General features: G+C 33.0%; 3 protein-coding genes and 1 long non-coding RNA gene across 8 annotated transcripts in view; 2 read left to right on the forward strand and 2 right to left on the reverse strand.

Moving 5' to 3' along the window:
• Positions 1 to 5,971, forward strand: part of LOC108746834 (transforming acidic coiled-coil-containing protein 3) — a 9,148-nt gene extending 3,177 nt beyond the window's left edge. For 2 of the 5 annotated variants that reach the window (XM_018483862.1, XM_018483853.1), the window contains 5 exons: positions 2,690 to 4,340; positions 4,418 to 4,719; positions 4,820 to 5,049; positions 5,160 to 5,471; positions 5,568 to 5,971. In XM_018483862.1, the coding sequence (XP_018339364.1) occupies positions 2,690 to 4,340; positions 4,418 to 4,719; positions 4,820 to 5,049; positions 5,160 to 5,471; positions 5,568 to 5,763 (2,691 nt within the window). In that variant the 3' untranslated portion in view covers positions 5,764 to 5,971. Of the gene's footprint in view, positions 1 to 61; positions 157 to 1,224; positions 1,586 to 2,258; positions 2,413 to 2,689; positions 4,341 to 4,417; positions 4,720 to 4,819; positions 5,050 to 5,159; positions 5,472 to 5,567 lie in introns of those variants that run through there. The other 3 variants (XM_018483870.1, XM_018483889.1, XM_018483879.1) reach the window with 3 other exon arrangements.
• On the reverse strand, positions 310 to 2,191 carry LOC108746867. Its single transcript, XR_001939197.1, has 2 exons — positions 1,902 to 2,191; positions 310 to 1,160 (listed from the first exon to the last, which is right to left on the reverse strand). It is a non-coding gene; the product is annotated as an uncharacterized LOC108746867 (long non-coding RNA).
• A 38-nt stretch (positions 5,972 to 6,009) lies between the features above and the next one.
• LOC108746861 lies at positions 6,010 to 8,767 on the reverse strand. The gene is made up of 5 exons (XM_018483902.1): positions 8,627 to 8,767; positions 7,549 to 8,299; positions 7,191 to 7,466; positions 6,561 to 7,089; positions 6,010 to 6,480 (listed from the first exon to the last, which is right to left on the reverse strand). Exons 2-5 carry the CDS (start codon positions 8,283 to 8,285, stop codon positions 6,256 to 6,258), a joined length of 1,767 nt encoding a protein of 588 aa, XP_018339404.1. The 5' UTR covers positions 8,286 to 8,299; positions 8,627 to 8,767; the 3' UTR covers positions 6,010 to 6,255.
• Positions 8,768 to 9,469: 702 nt separating this feature from the next.
• On the forward strand, positions 9,470 to 11,622 carry LOC108746146 (mitochondrial import receptor subunit TOM40 homolog 1). The gene is made up of 6 exons (XM_018482724.1): positions 9,470 to 9,889; positions 10,188 to 10,302; positions 10,424 to 10,677; positions 10,757 to 10,918; positions 10,993 to 11,142; positions 11,219 to 11,622. The coding sequence occupies exons 1-6, from the start codon at positions 9,712 to 9,714 to the stop codon at positions 11,356 to 11,358; spliced, it is 999 nt and encodes a 332-aa protein (XP_018338226.1). The 5' UTR covers positions 9,470 to 9,711; the 3' UTR covers positions 11,359 to 11,622.
• The last annotated feature ends 4,147 nt before the right edge of the window (positions 11,623 to 15,769 follow it).

Consider the following 15,769-nt stretch of genomic DNA (forward strand, 5'->3'; position numbering starts at 1 on the left):
CAGGACGACTTCTCGCCTCGCCTCGCCTCGCCTCGCCTCGTCTCGTCTCGCCTTGCCTTGCGCGTGCACATGCACGTACAATGTACAATGCGTCGTGCTGCCGAGTGTGTCAATCTGACGATTACGGTGGCAGTAGTGTTGGTGGTAGTAGTAGCGGTAGGTACTAGTAGTGGTGGACGTCTGGAGTATCGACTGGAGGAACGCGCCGGGCTAATATTAGAATTTCGACTAAAGATAAGATCTGCTGTTCATCTCCCGCCACCAGGCCCTAATTTTGGGTCCTCTTTCGCGCGGAACATCCTCTTTTTATTTTCCTTGGAACGTCCAATATATAAGAAGATATCTTCGCATCGTATATACTCCAATGCACGACCTCAAAAATATGTCACAACGATAGGTGTCGTGTACTTCGATCGATTAGAAAAGAGACTCGGTTGACGTTTGTTGTTATTTACTTGTTTTATCACTCGCTCTCTTTTTCTTACTCTTTAACGATCACTCTGAAATAATTACTCTTTTAATGGAGCACTCTCTTCTATTAATTCACTTTAGACAGATTACATAAATTTACCTCTCCATGATTTTTTTTACATATGTAATTATTTTTTACCATCGGTATAATCGTTCGATAATATTTCTCTGTTAATTAATGTTTTTCAAATTGTTTTTTTTTTTTCCCCCCAAGGGTCAACGTTCAGCTCAGTATTAATAACGCAATATAAATATGATAAGAGCGTTACGTTTGCCTCCTCGTGCAATTTCTTCTTACGTATATTCTGTGCGTTTTACCTAAATTTAGTAACATCATCGCTCGCATTAAAGTGTCAAGTGCCGCGTTTAAATACACATTAAGAACTAGAAAGAGGGTTGCTTATCTCAGAGGGATGAGAGAGACACACCCTGAGATAGTGATGAAGTCTCTGTCAGCACGGTCAAGTGAGAATGAGTCATTCCGACGGTTGCGTTGCAATCTCGATGATGTCAAGAGCACGCCGAACAAGAATCTCCGAATAAGGATCGCAAAACACTCGTGTCTCGTAATAAATTAGATTATCATTTTTTTTTACGTTATACTTGATATTTTTTATTTCCTTTCCAGAAAATTAGATTCGTGTTGTTTTTACGTTCTGTCTAATGATGCAATCCCCGTTTTCTATTTTCTGAAAATAAATAATGGTAGTAAATTTTTTATTTTTTTTTTTTCAAAAATAATGATTAGTGCTATGTTTTATAATGAGTCATGCCTGAACAAGAAAGAAAAATCATAAAAAATATTGATATTCAGTTAAGAAATAGAATATAAAAACAGATCGAATACTGTGCATTGTATCGAAAGCATAGAAAAAAGTTCGGAATAACAAAGATTATTATTTGTATTAATTTCAAAATTATTCGTGCACGGTATAATATATTTGTTTGGTTAGAGAATAAAATCGTGTCTTAAGGGAAAAACATAGAAGAGGAAGTGAAATCGTCTTATCATAGGGTTCTTTGAACCTGTATGTAAATATGGGATCACGTTATACGTTAATGACAGTTAAAAGTGGAGATTCTTCGAAAAGTCATGGGGAACCTTCTTTTAAAGGTAATTTTGTCACGCGTTTAATAAAGCATTGAATTATTATTTCTCTTTAACATCTCATCATTTTATAATGCGTGCAGAAACTGACAATGAGTTGGTTAATTATCGCGTGAAGTACAATCGCGTGTTTGAAAGTATTATTTCTCAATCAGAGAGAGTTAGAACGTTCGTTATTTTTCTCATTGTAAAATACAAAAAAAAACTATCCTTCCTATTTTCATAATAATATATATAGTATTAAATTTAATTATGAATATACAGCTAATGCGGAATAGTAATCGAGCGAATGTTCTCTCTAGCGAATCTATGCATCAATTACATTTCTTCACTTCACTATTACGATTGTTTTGGGAAGACATTTTTGTAGTCTTCTAATTTTTTTTTTTTTTTTTTTTTAACTCCATTCTTCTATTGAACTGCCACACGTCTTAAATCGATATCGTTATATCGATGCACACTTTGCTACAAGTTAACAAATGTCTACGATTTTCAGCATCTCTTTGCTCGGTATAGAGCAATCGTAGTGTTATTGAGACGGATATTTCCGTAGTTGTCGTCTTGCAAAAGCGAGCGGAACTGGCACTACTAAAGCCTTTCTCTCTCAATGTCTTATAATTAGCCTGAGCGAGGCGTGAAGCGATTACGCAATTTCTTTTACGAAAATCGTCAGATCTCAGACTGTCAGCTGACTTAGCGAACTAGTCAGTAAGCGTTGATATTTCGCAGATTACAGATTGGTTGCGACTGGCGCAACCAATAATATGGAGTACATCCATAAACTTTTGCATCGTGCCACAAGCCCAAGAACGTCTCCTTCGCCCACGCTGATGGTATATTGCGTCGTGTACGCTTTCAAAGGCGTTTTCTGTCAAACTTTCCTTGGCATAAATTGACGCGATTGTTCATAAATCTTTGTGACAAGTAAAAATCGCGAAGAAAGTTTTTTCATTAAAAGATGTCCGACGGACATGAAACATTTTTGTTATACATTAAAGAATTTTCATAAATCGCCCATTATATGTTCGATAGACGCTTCATTTAAATTTGAAAGAAAAGAAAGAGATACGATATTCCAAAATATCTTAACGCGTTTTTTTTTCTTTTCAGAGCGGCAACGATACTCCCTTGACTCTCCCAAAGACAGCAGAGCATGAGGTCAAGGTTCATTTTGCTCGCGAGTTTGCCGATGTAGGATCGGTCACGGAAAATCTCTGCTTGGCTCCGGAGAGTCTTTCGTCGGCCAGCAGTTTCCATAGCCTCAGCAGTACTCTCAGTATCAAGAGCAGTAGCGGCACATGTACCGATTCGATATCCCAAACTCCTGATAACGTAGCGGACACATCATATGTGAACTCCAACATACCCGGTGTAGAGGATTTGATCCTCGCGTGTGCAGACATCCATTTAGGAAGTGAACACGACAGTCAGGATCTCAGTCAAGATCAGACGTTTACATCGGCCATAGACGAGGTACCGTTTCCCACAAGAAATTGTTCCCTTAACGAAGATTTGTTAGACAACGCCGATAATGAAACGCAAGTGATTGAGACAAATCCTCAATTATGCAAGACAACGCCTTTGAATCAAACGCATATTTTGGGATCGTCTAATAACACACTTCCCGTTCAAGATTCACAGTTTGTGACTTCATATCCTCCTGCGGAAGAATACGTACTACAAGTAGAAGAATCGATTGATAAGCATATTCCGTTACAGGAAAGTGCTACAGTAAGTGAGATTGAAACGTGCAACATTGTGAGTAATCTTATAAAGGATTCACTGCCAACAAGTAATGTGAATGATAATCAGTTGAATATAACAACTACTGTTTCATCCAACAATACAACTTTCGATGTGATCGCGCTTAATGAAGAACAGACAGTGAAAGATTGCAACGCCGAAACACTATCCCAAGAAGATCCACAGTCGTGTCCTACTGAAATTTCTGTTCCGTCCATATCCCCGTTAGCGCAATATGCGGATCTTTCGTTACCTAGTATATCCAATATATCTTTACCATTAGAACATACTGATAATAGTAAAACGCAAGAAACGAGTATACAGACTTTATCAGACCTTACACAGGATACATTAACAGTATTGTCATCTTCTGACAATCTTGATCAAAAATTATGCGTATCATCGCAAGTAATTGTAAATAATTCTATTACTCAAACTAAAGCGAACGAAATTATCAAGGAGCAAGAGTTGCCTGAATTAGATAATAGTATTGTACCAGATAAGGAAGATAACATACTATTATTAAATAACACCAGTATTATAGAACCAAAAACATCGGAAATTGAAGAAAACTTACAGACGAGTGTCGATAAAAAAGATTTAGAGGTAGAACATAGCGTAGTATTGAATGAAGTACAGAAATTATCTGAAGAAGAAATTGCCATATGTAATGAGACCAATGTTATAGAAAAACAAAATAATTCATCAGAAACTATAATTATAGAAAAGGAAAAATGTATCGTAGAAAGTGCACCTACGACGAGTGATAGTAAAAAAGACACATCTATTGAAATTCTTGATCGTACACTTACTTTACAAGAGATAGATATCAACTTTGCACCAGATGAAGAACAATACGAAGAATTTAAACCTCAAAGACAAAGTACTACATTGTCATTGATCAATGGACATTTTGAAGAATTAAAATCTACAGTGGAAAAAGTTACTAATGAGCTACTTAATCCTTCACTTGAATTTACGGAAGAGACAGATCAATTTGTCAGTGCAACACCTGAATGTAAGTTATTGAAAGCTCTTTTTCGTAATTTTATTATTGAGATTTATTAATTACATATGAATACTATGTTTTTTCAGTTTTCCAAGATCCCTCGACATTTGATTTTTTGTTAGCACGAAGTAATCCTACCCATACAAATCGTCTTAGAACCGAATCTTTGTATGTTAAGTTTGACCCATTGGTATCGAATATCAGCATGTTGCCTCAAGGAAATGCCCAAACAATAAACGAAGAGAAAAATGGCAAAAATGAATCGCCACTTCCTGATGTTGGTACACCAAAACGTAATCCTGCCATAGCAGCTATAGACAGGCTGCTTTTTTATAGTCCTCTCCCTAATGCAACGGTGCAAAAGTCAGAGGAAGTTCAAGAAAAAAATGTAAGTGAAAAACTATCTGTATCTTTAATTACCATGTGAAGTATCTACTTCATATTAAATTTTGATCATGAGACAAGCATTAAAAGCAAAATTTGTTCAGGAGCAGCCAGTAGAAGAGCCTAAATTAGACACACCACTTATTGATCATATAGATATGAGTAAAGAACTTGAACTTGTAAGAACGACGGTATTACAATTAGAAGAAGAATTGGAGAAACAGAAAAAGGAGCATGAAGCAGAATTGGAAAGACAGAAAGCAGCCTTTCAGGAAAAAATTAATAAACTACAGGCACAAATGTCACAAGAAATAAAAACCAAAACCCAAATGACGTAAGTAATTTATTCAAAATAAATCCATTTAGATTAAATAATTTAAATAATTTACTCAAAATAAATTAATTTAAATTAAATTAAATTTAATATGAAAACACTTGGTTTAGGGTTGTTGTGGAAGAATACGAAAAATCGATTAGCAGATTACTCACAGAACGAGAAAGAGATCGTACAAGCTTCGAACAAGACAAGATAAAATTGCAAGAAGAATTGCAAGCAGCAAACCATCATCTAACTAATACGGAAGCAGCATTCAACGATGTACACCAAAAGTACGAAAGACTTAAAGGAGTTGTATCAGTGTATAAAAATAATGAAACTGTACTAAAAGAAAGTATCCAGGAGAATGTAGAAACCATAAAAACATTGGAAACGCGATACGATCAACTCAAGGAACATGCAATGGCTCAACTAGAAAAGTACATTATTGATATAGACATACATATGTCATACAATATTTCTCGAAATAACAGATATCGTGATATGTTTTAATATCGTATTATATTATATTTTAGGGCTAATCTGGAGTTGGATGGAATACGGAAACAGAATGAGGCGGAAACAGTCAAATTGCATGCAATGATAAGGAAAGCAGAACTTAAAAGCAATTCGCTCGCCGAACTTGTGGAGCAGAAATCTAAGGAAAATAAAGAACTTGCGAAAATCTTAGACGAAGTTATCGCCAGGGTCGGTCACGGAAACTCAGAATGAAACGAGGTATCGCGGTTGTGGCGCGATTAGTCTTTATTTTTTTACTTGTCCTTCACTGTCTCTTAAATATAAATATATGTTAGATACGATTGATGTATGTATACGTGCATTAACTCGTAAAGTTATTGCAAATTGCGTTTTACTTCAGAAAAACGCCTTTTATTAATTATTTATAAGTTGTGAAATATAACTATTTTAAAGCTAATAAAATTGTGCTTATATTAAAAACACATTTTTATTTATACGATAAAAAATGTTCAATACCCTGTATGTGGGTGTAACAATATACACATCCCAATTTTTAAATCTTACCTCATTACCGTAACACATTTTATCTTATATTATTAAGTTATATAAAAATCATAGTGTAAACACACGTCGGCTAAAGGTATAAGCACCCATATATTTGGTCATTTTAGTAATGTCCTGTATTTGCGAAAGATTAAATCTTTCATACTTTCTGAATTTTACTAATTGTACTAATAAGTACTGTCAATTTATTGACCTAGTATCGATAAGAAACAGTACGTGATGCTTGGCTAGTTTCAACATACGATCGCTTGTACTTCCAGGTTTTCGTGGAATATTTCTATTTTCAAGATCAGGCATAAATTTTTTGACTGTGCGTGCCAAATTTGCAGCATACTGTTTAAATTTCGGATGACTCATGCCAATGCCTTTGCTTCGTAGGGCCTCCGCAACTGCCCAAAGTAATTTCTAGAAATAAACAAGAAAATTATATCTATCAAATATATATAGCGTAATAAAATAAACAAAAAGAAATTAACGATACAAACCTTTCTATGAGTATCGCTTAGTTCGTTCTTTCCTTGATTGACAGACGTTTCATTTTTCGATAGAATACTGCTCGACGAATGTCTATCCCACGTAACCTTTGACGTACTTCTTATTTCGTGCATGCAATCAAACGATAAGCTTTTCGCCCATTTCAATCGTGGCCCTTGTAATTCTTCTTCACATTTTCTTTTTCTACTTTCTTCTCTTGAAGAGGTTTGTTTCGCATCTTCAGATTCGTTCTTTTTTGGTGTTGAAAATAAAACGCGTTTAATTTTTTGAGTATCCGTATTATTTGTACCTAATAATTTGCTAGGACCAGCATGATCTGATGGGGGACTTTGAAACAATGCACGCTTCGAAGTTTCTAATTTGGATTTACATGGACTTGACTCATCTAGCATTAATCTCCGAACTACTTTCTTCTTTGCTGAACTTCTTGGACTTTTACCTCGAGGACTCTTACCTCTTGGACTTTTACCACGTAGACTTTTACTTCTAGGACTTTTTCCTTTTTTATGTGTAAGTTTCCTGTATTATAAAAAAAACATTACATATATATATATATATATATATATATATATATAATTATACTCTATTAGTTCATCATATTTTTTTAATGAGATACATACTTAATTGGTATCATTAACTGTCTTTTATCAGTGATTAGTCCCAATCCTTTCAAGTTAGCGCTACAGAAAGTCCTACGTCTTTTGGTTAAATGCGTCAATCTCTTCTCTGGACTTTGACCATTTCTGTGTTTCATCAATAAACTTCGCTTCCTCGCACTTCCCGGTTGTTTGGAAAACCATATATTACAAGTAGATTGTGTCTCAGCTCCTATGTATCTTTCACACAATTTAACTGTTAAATTCTCAAACTCCTCTACAGTTCTGCTTCTGTTATAACTGAAATTTAAAAAAAAGTAGCATTAAAAGAAGTAGAATTATACTTTATGGTAAATTAAAAGCTGTAATAAATTGAACTCACTATATGCCATGGAACTTGTGAGAATAAGCCTGAGGCCATGTTAAAGCTTTAGCCTCTTCTTCACCAATCGTATGATAAAGAAGAGGAGAATGATCCTGAGATAAATCTGACTTGTCTACGCCTGGTAGAACTGTTTCTTTAATTGTATTAACTGGATTGTTTATCTCCTTAGGAACATTATATTGTACATTCAAATTATCGCAATCGCTATTGTTTATGTCTAATTTTGTATCTTCGGTACTATCAGCTAACAAATCACAAGCGTCAAAAGCATTAGTCAAATTCCTCGGAGTACCTTTTGCACATTGATACGAAATATTTTTATTGTTAGTTTCTATGGGTCTCTGTTGCTGGGGCTTTGTACTTTCCGTAGTTTCTGAACTTCCATTGGAAAATGGGCATCCAATATAAAACAATCGATGATTTTCATAAATGTGTCGTAGAAAATCAGAGCAATCGCTTTGGCATGTCGTATGTCTTGGCGGAGGTGGGACACCACTCAAAAACTTATTAATTCTAACCAGCGTATAACTATCTGATTTTGCAATCAATTCAGCCTGAGTAGGTTCTCGAGGAGGAATCACTGCCAATATACTATTGTCGTCGGTTAATGCCTCAACATTTTCCTTATATGTATCACTTTCGGTATCACTATCGAACATTTCTGGACTAGAGACATTTCGAAAAGTCTCTTTAATTTGAGAGTTCTCATATTGATTGGTAAAACAGTAATCCATATGTTTTTTTCTATCTAAAAATTCAGAAAAGTATTATACTGCAATAAATTAAAACAATGTGCAACACTTATCAAATTTTTTAAAAACATATGCATGCCCAAATGCTGTTTCAATCGTTGGCAATGTATTCTTTGTGTATATTTTATCAATCCCAATATACTATTCTATTGATAATGTTTCATAAAAGTTATAAAAGTACATATGATACGAATCTAAACGCGTATCTGATAATGGAGCAAAACGCCACATTCGGTGCGTATCGTGATATATATATATATATATATATATATATATATATTATGAAATGTGTAAAATCGAGTACGTATAGCATATATACTTACATTCCAGAATAATGACAGCCGAAAGATTAGCGTCCCTCTTTCTTCACATACGTCTGTTCCTTCTGTGGCACAAAATATTACTTTTCATTCGCGAGACGACGAAGGAACTCCGTTCGATAACGCACTTTACACACTGGCCGTATAGGCTGTAGGCCAAGTTATTTGTTTTTCGAATCCCCGCGAATCACGATGATTCTACTGTTGCGTACTGTTCCCCCACCCCATACACTCGATGGAATGTAATGATCAGTTTAATAACCTTATCTTTAATAACGACATATATAGCCACACCAACATATGGTCTGTTAACTGTTTTCTGTTCTTGCACTAGACTGTACTAGAACTTTCTTTCTCGCTTTCGACAAATATCAAACATATGCACCTATCTCACTTGAAGTTATCACATCAAAGTGTATACATTAGTTCAGCCACAGAAATGATTGACTTATACATTTAAATCCAGTGAGAAACTAAAGGCAAGACCAATCATATTAGAGAAGTTTACAATAATTGCAAAGCTACTTTTTCTGCTAAACGCAACCATAGTTTTTTTTTTTTTCCTAAAAAGCATAAAATTGACAAAATAAGATCTGTTTGCACTTTTTTTGCACTCGGTATTTTTGCTTTCTCTCTTTTTCAGACCAAATACATGTCTGTCTCATTTTAAGTGAAAACATATTTAAAGATCTCAAGTTGCTAGCCTACTCGCCGAGCGATTGAATATGATTGGTTGGATCTGTAAGTAACAGAACCAATCACGTTCATTTGCTCGGCGAGAAATGATTTGAACAGACCTATAATTCCGTGAAAATCTTTTCGTGCATTGGTATCCCTGCGTTACAATCGCGCCGAGCCGAGCACGTTCATGAAAGAAATTTTGTGGTTATCTTTTACAAATGGCGACCTACGGTGAAACACGCCGTATCGTATGACCCGTAAAGAGTGATCCGGCCTGTTTTTCTCGTGTAAATACACATACACATTGAAACGTTCGGCACGATTTATTCGGTCGAACGATTGGAAAAGCATTAAAAGCAATCTTCGCGCGACAGATTCAATAATCTTGTACTAACAAGACTGTAATAATGGGAAACGCGATGGCTGCCTCCGCCCCCCCTCCACCGCCACCTACATCACAGGGTCCCGGATTATTACCGAATTTAGGGAAACCGGATCCGTCAACGGATATTTACGCGCCTACCGAAGTGCCCAGTCAGATTGAGAATCCGGGTACCATCGAGGATTTGCACAAAAAGTGTAAAGGTATCTTATCCAAAGACTCGTGTGTCACGACTCTTGAGTACTTCCTGCTTCCTCTTCGGACTGCTTCTCGTGTTTTTGCAGTTTATCACAGAAAACTTTCTAATAGATTATTTCCTTGACGACCAATAATTAATATATGATTTTCCACAGTGTCCTTAATAAACCCATTATATTTTTTCTTATAATTATATTGTACTGTTTGACAAATATTTTCCAACATTCTAAATTAAAATTTATGTTTTCTGTGTACTTGTGTTATATAGACAAGAAAATTACATTTTACATTTTATATTTCCAGATATATTTCCTATAAATTTTGAAGGAGCAAAACTAGTAGTCAATAAGGGATTAAGTAACCATTTTCATATTTCACATACTATTAACATGAGTTCTGTAATACAATCTGGTTACAGGTAAATCAGCATGGATGAAAGTATCTGCTTTGTTAATATCGATATGCTTTATAATACAACCTAATATATATATTTATTTATACGTGTACTGTATAACATAAATCTGGATCCTTTTATTCAGATTTGGTGCAACTTATGTTGGTACAAAACAAATTTCACCTACAGAAGCATATCCTATATTATTGGGTGATATTGACCCAAGTGGAAATCTTAATGCCAACATTCTTCATCAGTTTGGTTTGAGACTCAAAGGAAAATTGGCAGCGCAAGTGCAAAGAAATAAATTTACTGCTGTACAAATGACAGCTGATTATCGAGGGGATGCATATACTTGTTCTTTAACATTAGGCAATCCAGACGTTCTTAATGGTTCTGGTAAGTTGATAATATCTATGTTGTAAAGTATATATATATGTGTGTGTAATTTATGTTAATATTATAAATATATTTTCAGGTGTCCTTGTTTTACATTATCTTCAAAGCTTAACACCATCGTTTGCATTAGGCGGTGAGCTTGCATACCAACGTGGACCTGGCTTGCCAGGTGGACAAATTGCATTACTATCCGCTGCAGGGAGATATACGAATGGTGACTCTACATTCAGCGGTAGCATTAGTAAGTAATAATAGTAGTATAAGTTGTTCTGATACTCTTATGACTTTTTATTTTTTAAATAATTATTTTCCAAGGTCCATCCGCTTGTCACCTTTGTTTCCATCAAAGAGCTAGTCAACAATTACAAGTAGGCGTGGAATTAGAAATTAATGCACGAATGCAAGAATCGACAGCAACAATTGCCTATCAAGTCGATTTACCTAAAGCAGATTTAGTGTTTAAAGGTATTCACAATTACCTCAAGAATGTTATAATTTTATCTAATTCTATAATCTTTATTTAATTTTTGATATATTATAGGTAGCGTAGATACGACTTGGACAGTAGGAGCAGTCTTAGAAAAGAGATTACAACCGTTGCCATTCTCATTCGCGCTCAGTGGTATGATCAATCACAGCAAGCAGCAATTTAGATTAGGTTGTGGCCTAATCATCGGTTAAGAACGATATGCAGTTATGCAATTTTCAAAATGCGGATCCAAAGGAAATCGGGGACTATATGCTACACGCTTTACGTACAGTCAAACAGTCGTGTAATCTTAGGACCTACAATACCATATCGACTCCTTTCTGATTTTAATGGTTATCAGGGCATATCGTTTCGTTAACAATACAATTCTTGTTATAAACGATCGTGTTAATTTGATTAAATGATTTATACAGATTCCAGACTGGATTTCTCGTTTTAATATACCGTCTGTTTTTTTTCATTTCTGTCTATAACAATCTGTCTATCATTAAGATATTCGTAAGATTACATAACTTTTATCAGGTCAATGCTTTTTCCATCATAAAATTTAAATATATTTTTGCGAATGAAATGTTGTAATATTGTATACTTAGCATGACAAAATTCATATTTTTTATATTTATTTTGGACAATTGCTAAAAACAAATGTGTTAATTTTTTTATTAATACAATTTAATTGAAAATAAAATGTTAAATATAAATTTATTTATATAATTGAAACTTTAAAAAATAATTTAATTTTTGTTAATTACATTAACTTCACTAAATCAATAACATTTTTATAAACATCCCACAATCAAAGAAATAGTATATTTACAAAGTAGTGAAATCTTTGAAAAATTCCTGGTGTGTCATTTTCTGAACATGTAATTTTTCTGATATTTTCTATTTATTGATAAATACATAAAATATATATGGTTTTATCATAAATCATATGTAATTTCAGCATTTATTTGAGTAATAATTTTCTTAGTTATAAATGCAATGCATTTATCATACAAACCATCTACAAACAGATTTATATATTATTGCTGAATGTATCCATTAATTGATATAGGTCTCACGTTGAAAAGTTGCATTTTACGAAATAACAAATGGTTCGTGAACATTCGTGTTCATATATTTAAACTTTTACTCCATTAACTAACTGTTGAAAAAAAATATTGTAAATATGTCATATATGAAAAAAAGACGATATGTTATGTGCCACAATTAAAATAATATAACGATTAGAGAGTAATATTTGCTTTGTATTGGCTTGATTTACATATACATGCAACATCGTAAATTGTAAACATGCGTAATATTTATAAAAATTGTTGGTAAAACTTATTACAACGCACATTTTCGTTAGTTATTTCGATGATGTATAATTTGTTCGTGTGAAAAAAAGATAAATAGAAAATGTACAATCCCCGATGCATCCGCACGTGCGGAGAGATTCATCACGGTTTCTTACTCTTTAATCTGTTTGTATACAATTTTATTGTAAGATACGACAGAATAAAATTGTGTATTGTTGAACAAGATCAGCGTTTGTAAAAACATCCCTGATCGTTTATTCTTTAGAGTATGAAAAAGGAAATTTATATATAGGTATATACATAATGTGCTTTATCTTTGATCGAATAGATCGAGTCTTGAAGTCAGAGCATGCAGTTGCGAGTTCATTTCCTGAAGAAAACAATAAGCAATTAGTGCGAAAATCACTAAAAGCTTATGATGAACTGTGTATATAATATTCATGTGAAATATACGCGATTATTTAGCAAATAAATCAAGATCCCTTTTTAGTATTGTATTTACTTTAAAAATACTACTTTAAAAGTAAATATTTTGAACTACTCATGTTATTTATGATAAGTTTAGGAAAAAAAAGTTTATCTCTGCAATGATCAATATGAAGAAATTGGAAATATTGTTACTAATTTTTATTGCATATTAATACGATTAATCTTAGCAAATATCAACAATAACAAAACTGTTAGTTGTAATTTTCTGTTCGATAATATAACTCAATAACTGTAATATAACAATTATATAAGTTGTTACTATACATATTGTATGGAAAATTATAACTAACAGTATATCATTGTTAATTAGTATTTGCTAAGATATCATGATTGCTATCTGATGATAATTATACGAATCATTTGTTATATTATATATGTATTATATATATATTATTTTATTCGATAAATTTTTTGATACATTTCTCTAATAATGTCATTACAATTATTCAGATAGAATGGATGTGTCAATTTGAAGCTTAAATGAGAAAAAAAATTCTGCTTCTGCCTTTTTTACATTTAATTTTCTATTTTACGTATTCGTTTAAAAATTTATTAAAAAAATAGTCAAATAGAACGTCGTTAATTAATTATCATAATTTACTAAGAAAAACGTGCAGAGGGCATGCAATTCTCATTTAAAAGTATCGGTTCGAAATACATAATGTGAGATTATCGCTTCGCAAATTTTATCCGTTAAAAATGTACAGTCAGCATGAGTTCGTGACGGAAGTGTTGATTAAAATGACGAATGATCTACCGAATGTATCAATTGCTCAAGTATTCACCATCGCTACGGGTTCGTTGACGTTGCTTTTTTTTAATGTTGGTTTAAAACTAGTACAGTTGCACAGATTTTAATACATAGCGACGCGAAAATAATGCTTACGTTCTTTTTATTATCTTTCAAGAGAATCATATAAGAACTTTTCATTAAATGTAATGTTGTCAAAAGAAATTATTATTATTATATCGCGAGTACCTACAGCGACTGATGGAAGATTTGTCAGTGAATACGATATAACGCAACAGTCGAATGAGAGACAGTTTCGTCAAGTGAACTCCGTGCGATCATACCTTGTTATCGTCGGTAAAAATGCGATTGTGTACATACTAATGCAGCGCAATATAAATACAAATTTTATATATGATAATATTATTTGTATAATAAATTTCCCATAGATTAATTGAATTAATTAAAATACTTAATATATATATTTTATTATATATATATATAGTAAACAAAACACCGCATCTAAGGAACGTCGCGATATGTATAGACATCGTATAGATATTTTATCCACGCAACGTCATAATTCTCTCGAAATATGTTGTGCAAGTACACACATGCTTGTATGTGTCGTTAGGACAAATCATTTTTCACCAGAATTATACATATAATCGCAGTCATCATTTCCTCGATAGAACTGATACGAATGATAGAGATTTTAAAACGGATTCTGCAACGAGCGAAGCATACTGCAATATATTAGCTGGTGAGTAAAATTATTTATTAATTATTCAAACATGTAATTATTATTTTTTCCAGTATATAACTGTGAGCGTATTTAGTGTACAACGACTCTGGTGAGTGAACATTTATCACATTTTATTACATAATCAATTACTCATTATGATATGAATGTTATACTATATATCTATAGCAATTAGAACATTGATTTGACGCTTCTAATCGACAGAATAAGAAAATACGAGGAGTGTAAAACACGATAACTAACGTTGTATCGTTTAGTAATACAGCACATAGTACTATCAGATATACCGAGTAAAAGTCTTGGGGGATTATCATATTATACTTGTATATAGTCAGGAATGAATTTTGACATTTATTACAGTCACCATTTGATTTAGAGGTTTTAGATACGCGCTTACTGCATTTAATAGCAAATTCGCTGTTAGTTCGAAGTAAAATATCGAAAATGTCTTGATAAAATTAATACTTGTGTATATAAAAAATAACATGTAGGCTAGTAATAATCAATTGGCGAATAAATGAATGAACGAATGATCGATCATAAGAACGGACGAATGAATGGACAGGCTTGTCCTTGACAGCCGAGTATCTGTAACCTGGCACTCTCGAAACAGTCGCCAAGCCGTTTGCTTACGCTTTAGCTTTGCCGATCCTGTAAACACTCTTCCCTTTCTTTATGTACTATAGACCTTTGCTATGTATATAATATTCTTTTAATTTTGTTTTATTATTTAGAAAATTCTTGGAGGCAAAATGTGTTCAGAGAGTTAGAATAAGATAAAGATTTACATAATTTTTTTATGTAAATCTTTATCTTATTCTAGTTCTCTGAAAACATTTTGCCTTCAAAAATTTTCTAAATAACAAAAGAAAAATTAAAAGAATATTATATACGTAGCACACACAAAGAGAGAGAGAGAGAGAGAGAGGTCTATGGCACATAAAGAAAGGGAAGAGTGTTTGTTATGAACGTACATAATATAGTATGTACACAAATAGACGCCATACATATCTTCAAAATGTTGAAATAAGATATAATAAAATTTAATGTAGTTCAACTGTAATATTAGTTTTATTTCATAGAAATCTCTTTTCATACAATATATTTTTTCTATCCAGTCGGATTTAAAGCTTATGCTTCAAAATTTGCTGTAATAATAAAATAAGACAATTCAGCAAATAGTGTGATTGCGACAATACTTGGATTGACTGCGACCAGTTAATTCAAAAAGTATAGTAAACGCATGGGTAATAAGAACGCAATAAATTAAAATAACATTCTCGCGTGTATGTATATAAAAATTCTAACGAATATAT

The sequence above is a fragment of the Trachymyrmex septentrionalis genome, unplaced genomic scaffold, assembly GCF_001594115.1.
Source record: "Trachymyrmex septentrionalis isolate Tsep2-gDNA-1 unplaced genomic scaffold, Tsep1.0 scaffold107, whole genome shotgun sequence".
In the NCBI taxonomy this organism is placed as follows: domain Eukaryota; kingdom Metazoa; phylum Arthropoda; class Insecta; order Hymenoptera; family Formicidae; genus Trachymyrmex; species Trachymyrmex septentrionalis.